Source organism: Syzygium oleosum, unplaced genomic scaffold, assembly GCF_021117445.2.
Source record: "Syzygium oleosum isolate NSW1041296 unplaced genomic scaffold, Sole_v2.1 Sole_v2.01, whole genome shotgun sequence".
Classification (NCBI taxonomy): Eukaryota; Viridiplantae; Streptophyta; class Magnoliopsida; order Myrtales; family Myrtaceae; genus Syzygium; species Syzygium oleosum.
Genome location: NW_026607485.1, coordinates 21,090,703 through 21,107,029, shown reverse-complemented (window position 1 = coordinate 21,107,029; position 16,327 = coordinate 21,090,703). Strand labels below are relative to the sequence as shown.

Below are 16,327 nucleotides of genomic sequence, written 5' to 3'. Positions count from 1 at the left end.
CTGAACTCACAAGAATCAATCACAAAAGATGATTTCACTGTAATAATGAACGTTGTGTCTAGGAAGTAATAGGTCATTTTATATCAGTTCCTCAATTATCATAATTGTTGTACATTCTGCAGAAAACATTCAAGAGTGATGCTTTATTCTCCTGGACAGCAATTCTACAAACTTTTAATTGATTGACGGTACTATTGCAACAAAATGTGTTATTCAACAAATTGTTTTACGAGACTAATTGTGTAGCTCATAAGATAGAACAGCAAAGCAGAGTCCTCGCATTGATGCAACTTGTGAACTCTGCTATGCTGCGTTGGGGGAGTCAAGGGGACATCTTTGCATTGTATAGAGATCTTGCCTGGCTTTCATATCAGAAGGCATTGTTAAGGCCGAAGTTCAAAAGGGGCAAAAGCATTCCACGCTTAATTGTTGAAAATGGCATGGATTACTTTTGACCATATGACTTGAGAGTTTGAAGAGGCAAACAGGTTAGTTTTTGTCTCTTAGGACTAATGCGGAAGCGCAATCTAACGATACGATCCGAGTAAGAAATAAATTATAAAATGAAATCCGACCACAACGGATTTACGTGGTTTGGTAGTGTCCTTATTCCACGGGCAGAGGTCGACAAAATGGTTTTTCTGTAATCAAGCAAGAGAAGATTACAATTGTTTGAAACACTTGCATCAACTATTGTTCAATCCTTGATAACAACTGAACCTACAAGAACCAATGACAAACTAGGAGTATCTCATGCTCTCAACTCTCTTGAGCAAGGGATGGACTAAATTGGCAGTAGCATATGTTGCACGTCAGCGCCCGTGGAGTAAGAAAAAATGTGGGGAAATTACCAAAAAAAGTATTAAACTTATTGCAATTGTGCCAATTCAATCCTAAACATTTTAATTTGGCCAATTTAGTCTCAAACCTTTTGACAATTTGCCAATTCATTCTATCTAGCCAATTTTAGCTGAAAAATTGACAACGTTGACACCAGTCATCGTACGTGATGCAAATGTGGACAACTTTCATAATTTTTTAAAATTTTATGAATTATTATTATTTTTCTATTTTTTTCCTTCTTATTTTCCTCTTTTCAATTGTGGTCGGCGACCTCAACCTTGCCAGAGGCCACGAGGGCGAGCCTCGCCAACCCGGCTGCTAGCGAGGTCAACTTTGCCCATGTCACGACCTACCTCTTGAGGGCCGAACTCGATGAAGCGGGTTTAGAGGTAAGTATTCATAAAACGGTCTGTATGGCATATCATAACAGACGGCTTACCGAAACGTCAATCTTTTGGTCATCCATACGGTCCATTGATCATGAATGTGGATTTTCCCTAAATTCATACTTCGCGTGACAACGGATCGACTTTATCTTTTTTAGGAGTTGCCACTAGCTAGGTCGGGAGTCGGCTAGAGTACCCAATCGAAACGCTGGAGTTTCGTTTTGGTTTCTATGAAAACCAGAGATCATGGGTTCGGTTTATCCTTTCAAAATTTATTTTATGCAATTAAACCCGATTTACGCTTCGGAGACTAAATCGCAAAGAATTTTTGCCCTATTAGCCAATTTGTGAGCCAAGTTAGAATAATCTAGTCAAACCCGGTCGATTAAGCTTGGCCCAATTCATTCCCGATGTCCAATTGGTTTAGTTTGTCCAATTTTCAACATGGGTAATGCCAATTCCATTTCAATTGACTTGTTTTACACAAAATTGGGGATTTTCATCAATTGGTACAATTTGTGGAATTTTTATCCCTAATTGGCAAAAATTAATTCTAATTAAACCTAATTAATTCTAAGAATGATCAATTGGTTCAATTAGATAAGCTTGAAACCTTTCAATATGCTCAAATTGAGGTTACCCTCAAATTTTGGCATTTCCGCATTTATTTCACGGTCATGTCCTCGCACCTTTTTTTTTCTCCTATTGACTTGGTAATCGGAATCACTAGAATCACCTCCAATGTTGTTAGATTCATCATTAGAGTTTTGAGGAGGATATGTACTGTCAAGGCGTGGTCAATTAATAGAAAGTATTGGTGGCGGCTCTTGCCTTGCCTGATTCCCCAGGAGGTTGAAGATTCTTCAATGTCGTTAGATTCATCATCAGAGTTTTGAGGATGATTTGGATCGTCATGGCATGGTCGATTAATATGAGATATTGGTGGCGTCTCTTGCCTCGCCTGATTCTCTAGGAGGTTGACGACTCGCTCCATTTGTTGTTGGAGATCCGTTATGGCACAGTCACGCCTTCCATTGTGTGTTTGCTCCGAAGTTAAGTCTCTTGGAACCTAACCGACCATTTTTATTTATGAGAGTATGAGATAGGATGGCAAATGGGTAACAAAAGGAATCACTCAAAACGTGTTCAACCTTGAACTCTGATACCAAGTTGATACATATGTAGGGTGGGGAATGTGTTTTGAGTGATAATGGATAGATTACGATCACCACTAAGGTATTAAGCACGTGCCACCAACTAAGGATAAAGATCGGGATAGACGATATTCACCACCACCAATGCTTAGAGGATAAGCTTCCTGCCAAGAATAAAAGATTTTGGGATAAAAAAAAGTTCACCACCAAGGCCGAAAGGAAAATAACCAGTCAGGAATAAAGGACTTCTTGATTTATTACCAAGGATAAAGAACTTGGATAGAATTTCGCTCTCTTGAGAAAAATCTCATATATTCACCAAATTTAAGTCTTCTGTCATACAACTGATATTGCAACTCTATTTATAGAGTGATTTTAATAACAAAAGAAAAGACTTCTGAAATCTTAAAAACTGAAATGACTCTTAGAGTATTCACATAATAAAGACTCTTAAAAGCAACATCGAAATAAAGACTCTTAAAACTATGAATTAAGACACTTAATAATTTGGACTAAATGTATTTAACTAAAATTAGAAAAATTCAAACTTGACTTGATCCTCCAAATTTGCGCACCAGCCTTGGAAGCCAAATAGTCTCCTTAGAAGGTGAACAAACAGCAATGGAAATCAATTAGAATACCTCCGGTTGCTAGGTAGTCAAATTAAAGCCTCGAATTAGAAACAAAATAAAAATAAAATTAAAGCCTCGAAGACGACAACAAATCTTGAAAATTGATAACTATACTGCGTAATTGACAACTTGACCCTCGGGCCCATCTAATTAAGTCGTAGCGAAGTCAGCTTTTGCCTACATGAATAGCGAATGAGTTGGTCCGATCAATGAAACACGAGTTGAGCTCAAAAGAAATGGTTAGCATAAGCCTCAATATGTATTAAATTGTAAGTTTCTTTTGGTTAGTTGTTTAAACAGCCATTTCCTTTCACATTAGGATAACGATGGAGGACCAAAAACAAAGATAGATAACACTATTGTTATAGTAATTAAATATTAAATAACGTATTCATCTAATAATTTAGGCTTTTACAACAATTGAGTTCTATCAAAATCTCATAATTATTGTGGCAAATATTTTTCAACTTTTCGTAGTGGGGACGTTCTTTCCCTGCTCAGTCAAACTCGATCGATATAGAAAATTGAGAATACATGGCCGCCCGTCTTCAGCTCACGTTAATCACGGCGAACGAGGGTCTAGGAGAAAGAACATCATAATAGCAACATGGTCTATTGCTGTTCAGTGAACTCCACTATCAATAAAGACAGCCCATACAAATGGACAAGAAAAAATGTATACTATTAATATAAAATTACGGTCAAATATTCAACAGCCTCAGGTTGAAACCTCTACATCTTCGTGCCGCTTACGTTGGGTCAAGCCCGCTTTTTCCTAGTACCTAGTCTAAAAAATTTCTGGCGATAGAGTTCCCCTAGATTCAAAGAGCTTAGAGTAGTGATTATTTCGTGGTTGAGTTATCTTTTTAATTTTGAAAAATAACATAAATGCTCTCTGAATTTTTTTTTAAAGTATAATATGGTCCTTGAATTTTTAATTTATTCAATATAATTTTTGAATTTTAGCTTAATATATAATGTCATCAATGAATTTTCAATTTGTTCAATATGGTCATTGAACTTTTAATACATATTTAGCCTAGTCTCTATATTGTACAAAAATATTCAATATTATTCCTAAATTTAAATTAATGAAAAGACAATATTGAATATTTTTGTACAATCTAGAGACTAGGCTAAACATGTATCAAAATTTTAGGAACTACATTTATGGACAATTCCTCAATATCTTGCTCATTCGCAACAAAATAATTTCTTTGTGCGGTGGTAAAAAAAATATAACAACTTCATCAGTCGATGCCGCCACCACCACCTCCGCCCGACTCCTCGAATTTTTTAACTTTTTTTCCACGCTATTTTGCTTCAACATTAGCGTTCATTGTCTCCATGCCACAGCCCATGTGTCATAAAAATTATGAAAAAGAGCCGCATCGAATTCTTCCGTCGCTCGACCGAGCTAATGGAATTACTTAATTTGCTATTTCGTGCAAATTTCAAAAATTAATTGCGCTTTGTTTAAAAACTTCTAAACTTATTATCCTTTCGAAATTTTAGGACTTCTGGCGTTTGTCAACATAAAAAATCATTGCGGGCGGACGAGAAGAGGCAAAATGATGCCAGAAGCGGTTCTTGGTTTACGTGCGGAGTTCAATAATTGTGCAAAACGTACAAAATTACTCGAGTGCATCGACAGAATATTTTGACTTTTTCGGCTAATGATTCGATCCAAAATCAATTTTTTGGGCACATGAAGAACTTGTATTCTCAAATCATCTTGGTGGGATTTGCAGTCACAGTGGAAATTCCATTTTCCCCATGATTAGCATCTTCCTTATAAATAATAAAAATAACAAAATCTCATAATTTTTTATTAATTCATTTCATATTTTCTTTTTTATATGATAAATTTTCACATTTAGATTATGTGTTGGATGTACTGATACCTTATCACATTCGTCTGGAAATCTTGATCGAAACAGTAGGAGCAAGATTTTCTAGGCATGTGTACTTTAAGTCCACCTACTCCCATCAAACCTGCGAATACAAACAAATTTATTAATATATTTTACATATGTATATACTCATTGGTTGATATTTAAATTGTGGGGGGGGTGGTTTGGTACATAAAACACTATGAATCTTGGAGAACTTCCAATTCATATCAGAAGAACAATATCAAGAACCGATCCTGTCATATGGAGCATCGCTCAGGCCCTCTCAATCTTTGTCATGTCCTCACAAAATCAATCATCATCAACCGCACGCACATGCTCGTTCATGCCACAGCTCTATCCACTCTTATCTACTATAGAGCTTCATTTTTCTTCAATGAAAACAACTCGAGAGTCAAATCCACAACTCTAGCATGGCTCATCATTTTTCTTGCCGAGCTAGTGCTATCTTTCCAATGGCTCCTCAACCAAGCCTTCCAGTGGCGGCCCATCTCGCGGGCTGCCTTCCCCGAGCGGCTGCCGGAGGACGGGAAGCTCCCGGACATCGACGTGTTCGTGTGCACGGCGGACCCAGACAAGGAGCCGACTGTGGATGTGATGAACACGGTGGTATCGGCGATGGCGCTCGACTATCCCCCAGAGAAGCTCCATGTGTATCTCTCGGACGACGCCGGCTCGCCGCTGACGTTGCACGGGATGAGGGAGGCTTACGGTTTCGCGAGATGGTGGCTGCCCTTCTGTAAGAGGTATGGAATAGAGACGAGGTGTCCAAAGGCATATTTTAGGGAAGAAGAGGATGATGAGGGGATTGGTATGAGCTCTGAGAATGAGTTTGGCTCGGAGAAGAAGAAAGTCAAGGTACGCTTCCCCTTTCGGTGATCTTATGTCCATCCGCCTGCCCTTCCTTTTTCTCTTAAAATGTTGGCTTGCTATATTTGTCTCGCTTAAGTGTCTTTGTCATAAAATTAGTCGTCGGATCGTATTTTAATGGCTTCAATTTTGAGAGAGAAGGGATTACTTATTCAATTTCATGTTGAAGATTGGTGCGACGTGATGGGCACAACTATTTGCTCCCGACAATTTGATCAATGTAAAGAGTGTCAGAAAAGTTTTAAAATTATTGCATTGATGCCAAATTAGTCGCAAATTTTGTAGTGCCAATTTAGTTCTAAACATTTTGACCTAAAATCAATTCGGTCCTTTCGGATAATTTTAGCTTGATATTGTTGACGTGAATGCCAGCCGGCCTACATAGCATAGTTGGTGCTGACGAGGATATTTTTTAATAATTTTCAATTTTTTTGTTTTTTGTTTTTTTATTTTTCTTTCTATTTTTCCTCCTCTTTTCTCCTGTGGCTAGCATGGCCATGGCCGGTGAGGGCTGCCCTCGCCTGAGCGACCGGCCAGAGGTGAGGGCTAGCGAGGCTCGAGCCCTTGCCAAATCCGGCAAGGTTGCGACCTTTGACCTTGTGGCCTTTAGCGAGGGCTCAACCCTTGCCTAGCCATGGAAGGCTTGCCGGCCCTCGCCTCTGGTCGGTTGCTGAGGCCCAGCGACTAGCTAGAGAGGAAGAAGGAAGGGAAGGAAAAAAAAAAAGAAAAAGAAAAAGAAAGAAAAGAAAAATGAATGAATAAATAAAAAATTTCGAAAAAAAAATTAAAATATTATTAAAAGTTGTCTACGTCAGCGCCGATCGTGCCACGTAGGCCAGCTGACGTCCACTTCAGTAATATCTGGCCAAAATTAGTCGGAATGACTGAATTGGCACCATTAAAAGATTTATGATTAAATTGGTATAAATACAATAGGTTTATGACTTTTCCAATACTTTTTCCTTTGATAAGCCATACATTGTTTTATAGATTTAGATTATAGCATGTTATACAGCGTTATTGTTTACGGCGAAGGAATGCAATAATAGGGATGGGCACGAAGAACCGAAAATCCGTGCCTTGCCGACCGGTTAAATATTGGCTACGTACGTGGGCATTCACCTTAGGCGTAGATGGAGATTGGATTATAATTTTGAAGTTCGTTTTTCTATGCAACCGCCAATTCACTATCCACCATGGGGGTACACTTAGGCAATGTTTAACTCACGTCATAGTCCGGCATCTTCGATAGCCACATCAGCTGGAATGGGTCGGATTTTATCTAGTAGAGACTAGATTAGACATTTTGTATAAATTGAAAGACTTGATTGAAAATTGAAATTGCCGTAGCTCTTATTAGAAAAATAGTGAAAACTTAGAGAAAGAAAGCACAATTTCTCAATTTTTTTTTCTGCATAGTTATTGGTTGTAACTTATGACGCAAGTTGCCAAAGACCGAGGACCATGATAGTAATTAAATTCAATGCATGGACATAATCTTAATGTGATGTAACTTGCTTAGATTGATCTAACTATTTTTCTTCTTTTAGGAGAAGTATGAGTTGTTCAAGGAACGAGTAAATGAGTATCGAAAGAGGCACCGAGGTGACTCTAGCCACACTGGCCGAGACCATCCGCCTACCATCGAGGTAATTCTAAATTTAAAATTGGAATTTGCAATTCCTAAGGCTTTAACTGGTTTAAACAAATTTAAATAAGTGAGCTAAGAATAGGCTCTAGTAAGGAAATTTTCAAAACATATGTCTCGATGAATATAACAAAAATCGATGGATGCAAAGAAAGGAGCTTTCACTCCTACGAGAGCTTTTGTGACCTATTCCATCTTGTTAGGCGGGCACCGCGGATGCTTTCTTTATTTTTAAGGTGTCATTGCCTGCACACCTCACACCCTCAATTCCCTTTTTGTGTTTGTCTTTTCTGAAAAGAGAAAATACATTCTAAAAGCTTTACATCCGATGATTCCGAGATTCGGATGAGAACCGAGATAAAGCCTTCCAAGGACATGTTTAAGTCCCAAGCTAAGAACAGGCTCTGGTAAGAAAATTTTTCAAAACACATGCCTCGATGTATATGACAAAAATCAATGGATGCGACAGGTGGTCGGAGGAAATGTCCCCGATGAAGTTGTGCAAGCACGCCAAGACCCCATGCCTCAGCTTATATACGTCTCAAGAGAAAAGAGACCTGCTCATCACCATCACTTCAAAGCTGGAGCTCTCAACGTTCTTGTACGCCATTTTAAATTTCAAATCCGAATCAAGCATATCTATATTCTTCTTCTATGTACAGCGGATAATAATTCGCTGTCGCTAAACCCGTGCAGCTTCGGGTATCGGGAGTAATAAGCAACTCGCCTTACATTTTGGTGCTGGATTGCGACATGTACTGCAATGGCCCTTCTTCGGCTCGGCAGGCGATGTGTTTCCATTTGGATCCGAGATTATCTCGATCTCTCATGTTGGTTCAATTTCCTCAAAGATTTCATAATATCAGTAACAACGACATCTACGACAGCAAGATCAGAAAGTACTTCTGGGTAAATGAAAAGAATCATATGGAGTTTTTCAATTGCGCATTCACAGATTCCTATCTTATAGAGTGCAAATTTTCTTTTGTTATCTAATGATTTCTGCTCTGTTTCAGACATGCTGGTATGGAATGGATGGATTGAAGGGACCTATTTTATCTGGGACTTGCTTTTACATTAAGAGAGAGTCCTTGTATCGTAAACCCACACAAGAAGGCAAGTAGATCGATCCATATAACTTTTTTGTTTTCAAGAAAGTACGGTAGAAAAAGTAAATGCAGTAACGAATTAATTCACTCGTTTTCCTGCGAATCTAGCAGGTTCTGATCTCATGGATTTAAAGAAACTCTTTGGCCATTCAAATGAATTCATCAAATATCTTTGGCGAAAGGAGAAGCCAAGCCAGAACACCATTGCCGGTGGCTCTGCAGCATTAAGGAAAGAAACCCAACTGTTAGCTACCTGTGGCTATGAAAATGGCACAAAATGGGGTCAAGAGGCAAGCGTAATTTAAAGAAAAATTATAATTAGTCCTTGTTATTTGCTATAAATGACCACATTTGTTTTTTTATTTGAGTTTTGTTGACATGATCTCAGGTGGGCTTCATGTACTATTCTGTGGTAGAAGACTATTTCACAGGCTTGACCTTACACTGCAAAGGCTGGACTTCAGTGTATTATAACCCATCAAAGCCGCAATTTTTAGGCACCGCGACAACAAATTTGAATGACCTGTTGATTCAAGGCACGAGATGGGGTTCCGGGTTGTCAAAAGTCGGTGTCTCAAGATTTTGTCCTCTGATCTATGGCTCATTGAGGATGTCCATTCTTCAGAGCATGTGCTATGCTGAACTTGCATTTTTTCCCTTCTATTTCTTGCCAATTTGCTGCTTTGCAACTATTCCTCAGGTCTGTCTAGTAAATGGCATCTCTATATACCCGGAGGTAAGTTGACTCGTGGCTCTACAACATAACATTCCTATTTGCCTTCATCGTATAAAATATGCTTCAATTTTGTTTCTCGATTTATTTGTTTGAAAGACTTAATCAATGATTTCTTCATTATCAGGTTTCAAGTTCATATATCATGCTATTTGCCTTCATCTTCCTATCATCACTTTTGAAGCATCTCTATGAAGTTGTCGCAAGTGGCCATTCAGTCCAAACATTCTTGAACGAACAACGAATCTGGATGATCAAGTCAACAACGTGTCATGTATATGGAACCATAGACGCAATTATGACACAAATCGGCATGAGAAGAGCTAGCTTCTTGCCTACAAATAAGGTCGATGATGATGAGCAATCCAAGAGATACGAGATGGGGATATTCGATTTTCAAACGTCAATAATGTTCCTGGCTCCGATGGTGACCCTAGTGATATTGAACATGGCTTCATTCATCATGGGAGTCGCTAGAGTTCTTACTTTGGGAGGCTGCGATGAACTGTTTATGCAGATTGCTCTATCATTTTTCGTCTTAGTGATGAGCTACCCTGTGTTTGAAGGGATGGTATTGAGGAAGGACAAAGGACGCATTCCACGATCAGTCACTATACTGTCAGCCTTTCTTTCCTTGGTATTGTTATTGCTAGGTTCAAGTTTTCTCATGTAATAATCAATGTTGTGCATAGGAAGTTATAAGTCATTTCATATCAATTCCTCAATTATCATAATTGTAGTACATTCTGCACAATATATTCAGAAGTGATGCTTGATTATCAGGGACTACAATTGTGTAAGCTTTAAATTGACTTTCGTGACAATTGCAGCAAGATGAGTTGTTCAACAAATTGATATACGATTGCTTGGTTTGTAGTTCAAAAGATAGAGTAGCAAAATGGAGTCCTCGTGTTGATGCAACTTGCAAATTATGCAATGCTTCGTTGGATGAGTCAAGGGAACATCCGTTCTTTGGGTAGAGATCTTTCCTGGCTTTCATATCAGTAGGCATCGTCAAGGCCGAAGCTCAAAGTTGAACAGGCTATTTGACAATTAAGTGGCAAAAGCATTCCATGCTTAATCGTTCAAAATGGCAGGGATTACTTTTGACTATATGACTTAGAGAGAGTTTGCAGAGCCTAATAGTTTAAACTTTTTTTATCATCCTAGCAATTCCTCACCCTATTCCCTTGTCGGGTAGGCACAAACCATTAGAATCGGTATGTTCACATGAACAAGCAGTAGAGGAATTCCTAACAGACGAAGAAGCATAAGACAGGGTGCTAAGTCAGAAAAGCGACAACTACGATATATGCAGCAATAAGAACATGGAAAAGGATTGAGACCATTTACTATTTCTTGAAGCTCGATCTCTCCCTTCCTTTCTTGCCCAACATCTTCTCTTTGCTTTGGTTGAGCTGTTTCGCTTAATTTATAATCGACTTCCTTTTTTAGTACTCTACCCCTGGGGGAAGTCGAATCCCCCACCCCTGCCTCCTTGAAAGAGAGATGTCCTAAACCACTAGACGACGGGGGCATACTTGTCCAAGCGAGACCAGCCGAGCCAAGGAAAGCAGATCTTAGAGTGTGACGCCTTCGGCATTCAGGGATTGTGGACCAACCATTCCAGGAGTATTTAGCCTTGCAAGGTGGTCCTTCTTGATTCACACAGGATTCCACGTGCCCCCAAGACATTCCGTAGCTGCTTGTGAGCTAGACTTGCTTGTTTGATCCCCGCATCTTCTCCTTGGCAAAGAGAAATTTAACCATTCGACTCTATCTGTGTTTTTTTCGTTTCTCACTACTGCAACTAATGTGGAAGCGCGAACAAACGAAACAATTCGAGCAAGAAAAAAATTGCAAAAATAAAAGCCGAACATTGTTGATTTATGTGGTTTGGCTGCGTGCCTACTCCACGAGCAGAGACCGACGAGATGATTTCACTGTAATAAGCAAAGATTAGAATCGCTCAAACGCTCACACCCAAGTGTTTTCCTAATCTACAGTCCTAGATAACGTCTGAACTCACAAGAATCAATCACAAAAGAGGAATATTATCATGCTCTCAACTCTCTTAGACGGTGGCTCTCGAAAGCACTCCAGAAATCTTGTAAGTTTCTCTACTTAAATAAGTTTGAAATATAGAATTTTAACAAGTCTGAATCGAGGCCCGGCTAAAGCACCGAAGAACATCACCGCTATTGGGCACTGTTTGGGAGCCCGACTAGCTTTGCTGGCGTGCCCAAAACTAGCTGGCAGCATGGCCATTCCTTAGCTGTGCGCTTTCCTGGTGGTCTAGTTCTTCCAGGTGCCAGTCGGCCATTTCCTTGCATATCCAGTCGTTTGCCTCTGTCTCCGGGCCTTTGCAAACACTCCAAGTTCCCGAAAATCATGAGCTTGTGTCCACCAAAAGTCCAACTTTGGCTCAGCAGGCGATGTGTTTCCATTTGGATCTGAGATTATCTCAATCGCTAACATAGGTTCAATTTCCTCAAAGATTTCATAATATCAGTGAGAACGACATCTATGATAGCAAGATCAGATCTTACTTTTGGGTAAGCAAAAAGAATCGTTTGGAGTTTTTTAATGGTGCATTCACAGATTCCTATCATATAGAATGCAAATTTCCTTTGTTATCTATGATTTTTGCTCTGTTTCAGTCATGTTGGTATGGAATGGATGGATTGAAGGGACTTGTTTTATCTGGGACTTGCTTTTACATTAAGAGAGTTCTTGTATCTTAAATCCATACAAGAAGGCAAGGAGATCGATCCTTAATAACGATTTTGTTTTCTAGGAAGCACAGTAGAAAAAATAAACGCAGTAATGAATTAATTCACTCGTTTTCCTGTGAATCTAGCAGGTTCTGATCTCATGGATTTTGAAGAAACTCTTTGTCTATTCGAATGAATTCATCAAATATCTTTGGCGAAAGGAGAAGCCAAGCAAGAACACCATTGCTGGTGACTCTGCAGCATTAAGGAGAGAAACCTAACTGTTAGCTTCTTGTAACTATGAAATGGCACAAAATGGGGTAAAGAGGCAAGTATTGTAGCTAGTAGAGACATTATAATTAGTCCTTGTTCTTTGCTATAAATGACACCATTTCTTTTTTTATTTGACTTTTGGTTGCCATGATCTCGGTGGGCTTCTTGTATTATATTCTGTGGTAGAAGACTACTTCACCGGTTTTACCTTACACTGCAAAGGCTGGACTTCGGTGTATTATAGCCCATCATGGCCGCAAATTTTAGCGACCGCGACAATGAATTTCAATGATCTGTTGATTAAAGGCACAAGATGGAGTGCCAGGTTTTTGCAAGCCGGTGTCTCATGATTTTGTCCTCTGATCTATGGCTCGTTGAGGATGCCCATTCTTCAGAGCATGTGCTACGCTGAACTTGCACTTTTTCCCTTCTATTGTTTGCCAATTTGCTGCTTTGCAACTATTCCTCAGATCTGTTTAGTAAATGGCATCTCTATATACTCTGAGGTAAGTTGTCTCCTAGCTCTAGAACATACCATTCTCATTGCCTTCATTGTATATAATATGCTTCAATTTGTTGCTTGATTTATTTGTTTGAAAGAGCGAATCAATGATTTCTTCATGGTCATGTTTTAAGTTCATATATCATGCTATTTGCCTTCATCTTCCTATCATCACTTTGTTAGCATCTCTATGAAGTAGTAGCAAGTGGCCTTTCAGTCCAAACATTCTTGAACGAACCGCGAATCTGGATGATCAAGTCAACAACAGGTCACATATACGGAACCATAGATGCGATTATGATGCAAATTGGCATGAGAAGAGCTAGCTTCTTGCCTACTAATAAGGTCTACGATGATCAGCAACCCAAGGGATACGAGATGAGGATATTCGATTTTTGAACGTAAACAATCTTTTGCGCTCCGATGGTGACTCTAGTGATATTGAACATGTCTTCATTCATCAGTGGAGTTGCTAGAGTTCTTACTTTGGGAGGCTGCGACGTACTATTTATACAGATTGTTCTATCAGTTTTCGTCTTAGTAATGAGCCACCCTGTGATTGAAGGGATGGTATTGAGGACGGACACAGGACGCATTCCACGATCAGTCTATACTGTCAGCTTTTCTTTCCTTGGCATTGTTGTTGCTAGGTTCAAGTTTTCTCATGTAATAATGAAAGTTGTGTATAGGAAGTTATAGGTCATTTTATATCAGTTCCTCAATTAGCATAATTGTAGTACATTCTGCAGAAAATATTCAGAGGTGATGCTTTCTTATCCTGGACTGCAATTCTACAAACTTCTAATTGATTTATGGTACTATTGCAACAAAATGTGTTATTCAACAAATTGCATGCTTTACGAGACCAATTGTTGCTTGGCTTGTAGCTCATTGATAGAACAGCAAAGCGGAGTCCTCGCATTGATGCAACTTGTGAACTCTGCGATGCTGCGTTGGAGAGTCAAAGAAACATCTTTGCTTTGGGTAGAGATCTTGCCAGGCTTTCATATCAGTAGGCATCGTCAAGGCCGAAGCTCAAAGTTTGAATACGCTATTTGTCATCTAAGGGGCAAAAGCATTCCATGCTTAATCGTTGAAGATGCCATGGATTACTTTGGAATATATGAATTAGAGAGTTTGAAGAGGCAAATAGTTTAGTTTGTTATCTATTAGGACTAATGCAGAAGCACAATCAAACGATATGATTCGAGTAAGAAATAAATTATAAAATCAAATCCGACCACAACGGATTTACGTGATTCAGCAATGTCCTTACTCTGCGGGCAGAGGTTGACAAGATGGTTTTATTGTAATCAAGCAAGAGAAGATTACAATTGTTTGAAACACTTACATCAACTATTGTTCAATCCTAGATAACAACTGAACCTTCAAGAACCAATGACAAACTAGGAGTTTCTCATGCTCTCAACTTTCTTGAGCAAGGGATGGACTAAATTGGCACTAGCATATGTTCGACGTCAGCGCCCGTGGAGTAAGAAAAATTGTGGGCAAATTACCAAAAAAGTCTTAAACCTATTGTAATTGTGCCAATTTAGTCCTAAACATTTTGACAATTTGCCAATTCATTACATCCGATCAATTTTAGTCGAAATCAATGACGTGGATGCCTACTGTCATACATGGCACTGCCAGCACTGACGTGTACAATTTTTATAATTTTTAAAAATTTTGTGAATTATTATTTTTCTCTTTTTTTCCTTCTTATTTTCTGTTTTCAATGTGGCCTCGCTAGGGCTGGGCGAGGTCGACCTCGCAAAGCTCACCCTTGTGGCCTCTAGCAAGGGCGAGGTCGACCTCGCCTAGCAGTAGCAAGATTGAGCCTTGCCAACCTAGCCTTGATGAGGTCGAATCTTGCCGGCCACAATGAAAAAACAGAAAATAAAAAAGGATAAAAAGAGAAAAAATAAAAATAAAAAGTAAAATATTCATAAAATGAAAAAAATTTCTACATCAGCGTCGGTGGTACCACATAAGATGGTTGGTGTTCACGTCATCGATTTTCGGCCAAAATTGGCTAGATACACTAAATTGGCAAATTGTCAAAAGGTTTACGACTAAATGCGTTTATTAAAAGGTTTGTGACCTTTTTGGTAATTTTCCTAAAAAATGTTCATGTCAACGCCAACCATGCCACATAGGACGGCCAGTGTCCACGTTAGCAATTTCTGGCCTAAATTGGCTAGATGGACTCAATTGGTACCAATATGAAGATGTTTAGGACTAAAATAGTTCAATTGAAAGGTTTATAACTGAATTGGTACCAATATAATAGGTTTATAACTTTTTTGGTTTTTTTCCCATTTGGGGAAAAGATGTGCAACACTAGCATAAGAAACAAGGGGCATATGTCCCTGATCTTCCTCTGACTAGGGTGCAAGGTTGGCTAATAGTTTAAGGTGGCTCACACAAAATAGGAGTCGTGCCCTTTCCACAAAAATTATGCCAAGTCATGCATGTTAAAAAAATTGGCTTGCACGCAACAACAGTGTTCAGTAAAAAACTTCCACTTCGCTTAAATACGCGGTTATAATATATCTTATCTATATGTTATCTCCCTCAATTTTTTAGTCCAAGTTTTTAGGTTGAATATTCCAACAATTCACACAAATACGGTCGATCACCGGACAAGTGTAAAGATTCGGTTGCACGTATACACTGTTCAGAACCATTTACATGTCGGGAGATCGACAATGCATATATTTAAGAGAGATCACTAGTCTGGGTTGAATCAATAGAACAAGTAAATAATTCCAGTTCAGACGAACAGTGGGCATCGAGTATCTACTCTCGATCATATCGAGCCGTCGAGGATCATTGCTTTGAGAAAGATGAATCGGGCCAAGCCCCAAAATTACGCAAGAGGTTTGTGCTTCCTTCAACATGCTTCGGAGGCAGTCGACATGCTGCTGTACTCCAGTACTAGTTCGGTGTTAACAAGGTTGATGTCGGGAATCTATGTAATTTGTCCAAGCAGCCCCGGAAGAATTCTCCACCTTGAAAGATGCCCCCGAAAATCTTTGAACTTGTCATGTACAGCTGATTCTCTGTGGCTAATTATACACGTACGTCTCAACAAAGTGATTTTAAAAACAACTCCATGTCGTCGTCGTCCTCTTCGTCGCGATATTTCTTCTTTAATCGCAGGTTTCTTGATGAGTACTTGGACGTCCACGTACAAAGACCATAAAAGTCTCAAATGCAGGCGATACAAGTTATTGATACATACATGACTGTAGTGATGATTTTTCAAGAACTGGGTCAAAGGCATTGATCTAAACTTTCTTTATGCAGAGGAAAATAGGGTTTGCGTTCCAGGGTTCAATTAAGAATGAACTGGCAGTGGAAGCAGTTACAGCACTCATGTTGCTGTCACCGACGATGCGCTCCTCCTTCCATTTGTCTTCGACATAACCCCATTAATTACGAGCTTGATTCCATTTGAATAACATTATCAAACTCGAAATACGCAGCAGCCGTCTTCTCTCTCTCTCTCTCTTTGTGTCGCCATTGATCGAGGACGTGGTCAAAG

At 39.2% G+C, this 16,327-nt stretch overlaps 1 protein-coding gene and 1 pseudogene across 1 annotated transcript; both read left to right on the top strand.

Annotated features, from left to right (window-relative positions):
• The first annotated feature begins 5,117 nt into the window (after nt 1-5,117).
• On the top strand, nt 5,118-10,139 carry LOC115688405 (cellulose synthase-like protein G2). Its single transcript, XM_056310098.1, has 8 exons — nt 5,118-5,786; nt 7,349-7,447; nt 7,916-8,047; nt 8,143-8,355; nt 8,463-8,565; nt 8,664-8,845; nt 8,944-9,291; nt 9,416-10,139. The coding sequence occupies exons 1-8, from the start codon at nt 5,172-5,174 to the stop codon at nt 9,959-9,961; spliced, it is 2,238 nt and encodes a 745-aa protein (XP_056166073.1). The 5' UTR covers nt 5,118-5,171; the 3' UTR covers nt 9,962-10,139.
• A 1,038-nt stretch (nt 10,140-11,177) lies between these two features.
• LOC115688367 (cellulose synthase-like protein G2) lies at nt 11,178-13,447 on the top strand (annotated as a pseudogene).
• The last annotated feature ends 2,880 nt before the right edge of the window (nt 13,448-16,327 follow it).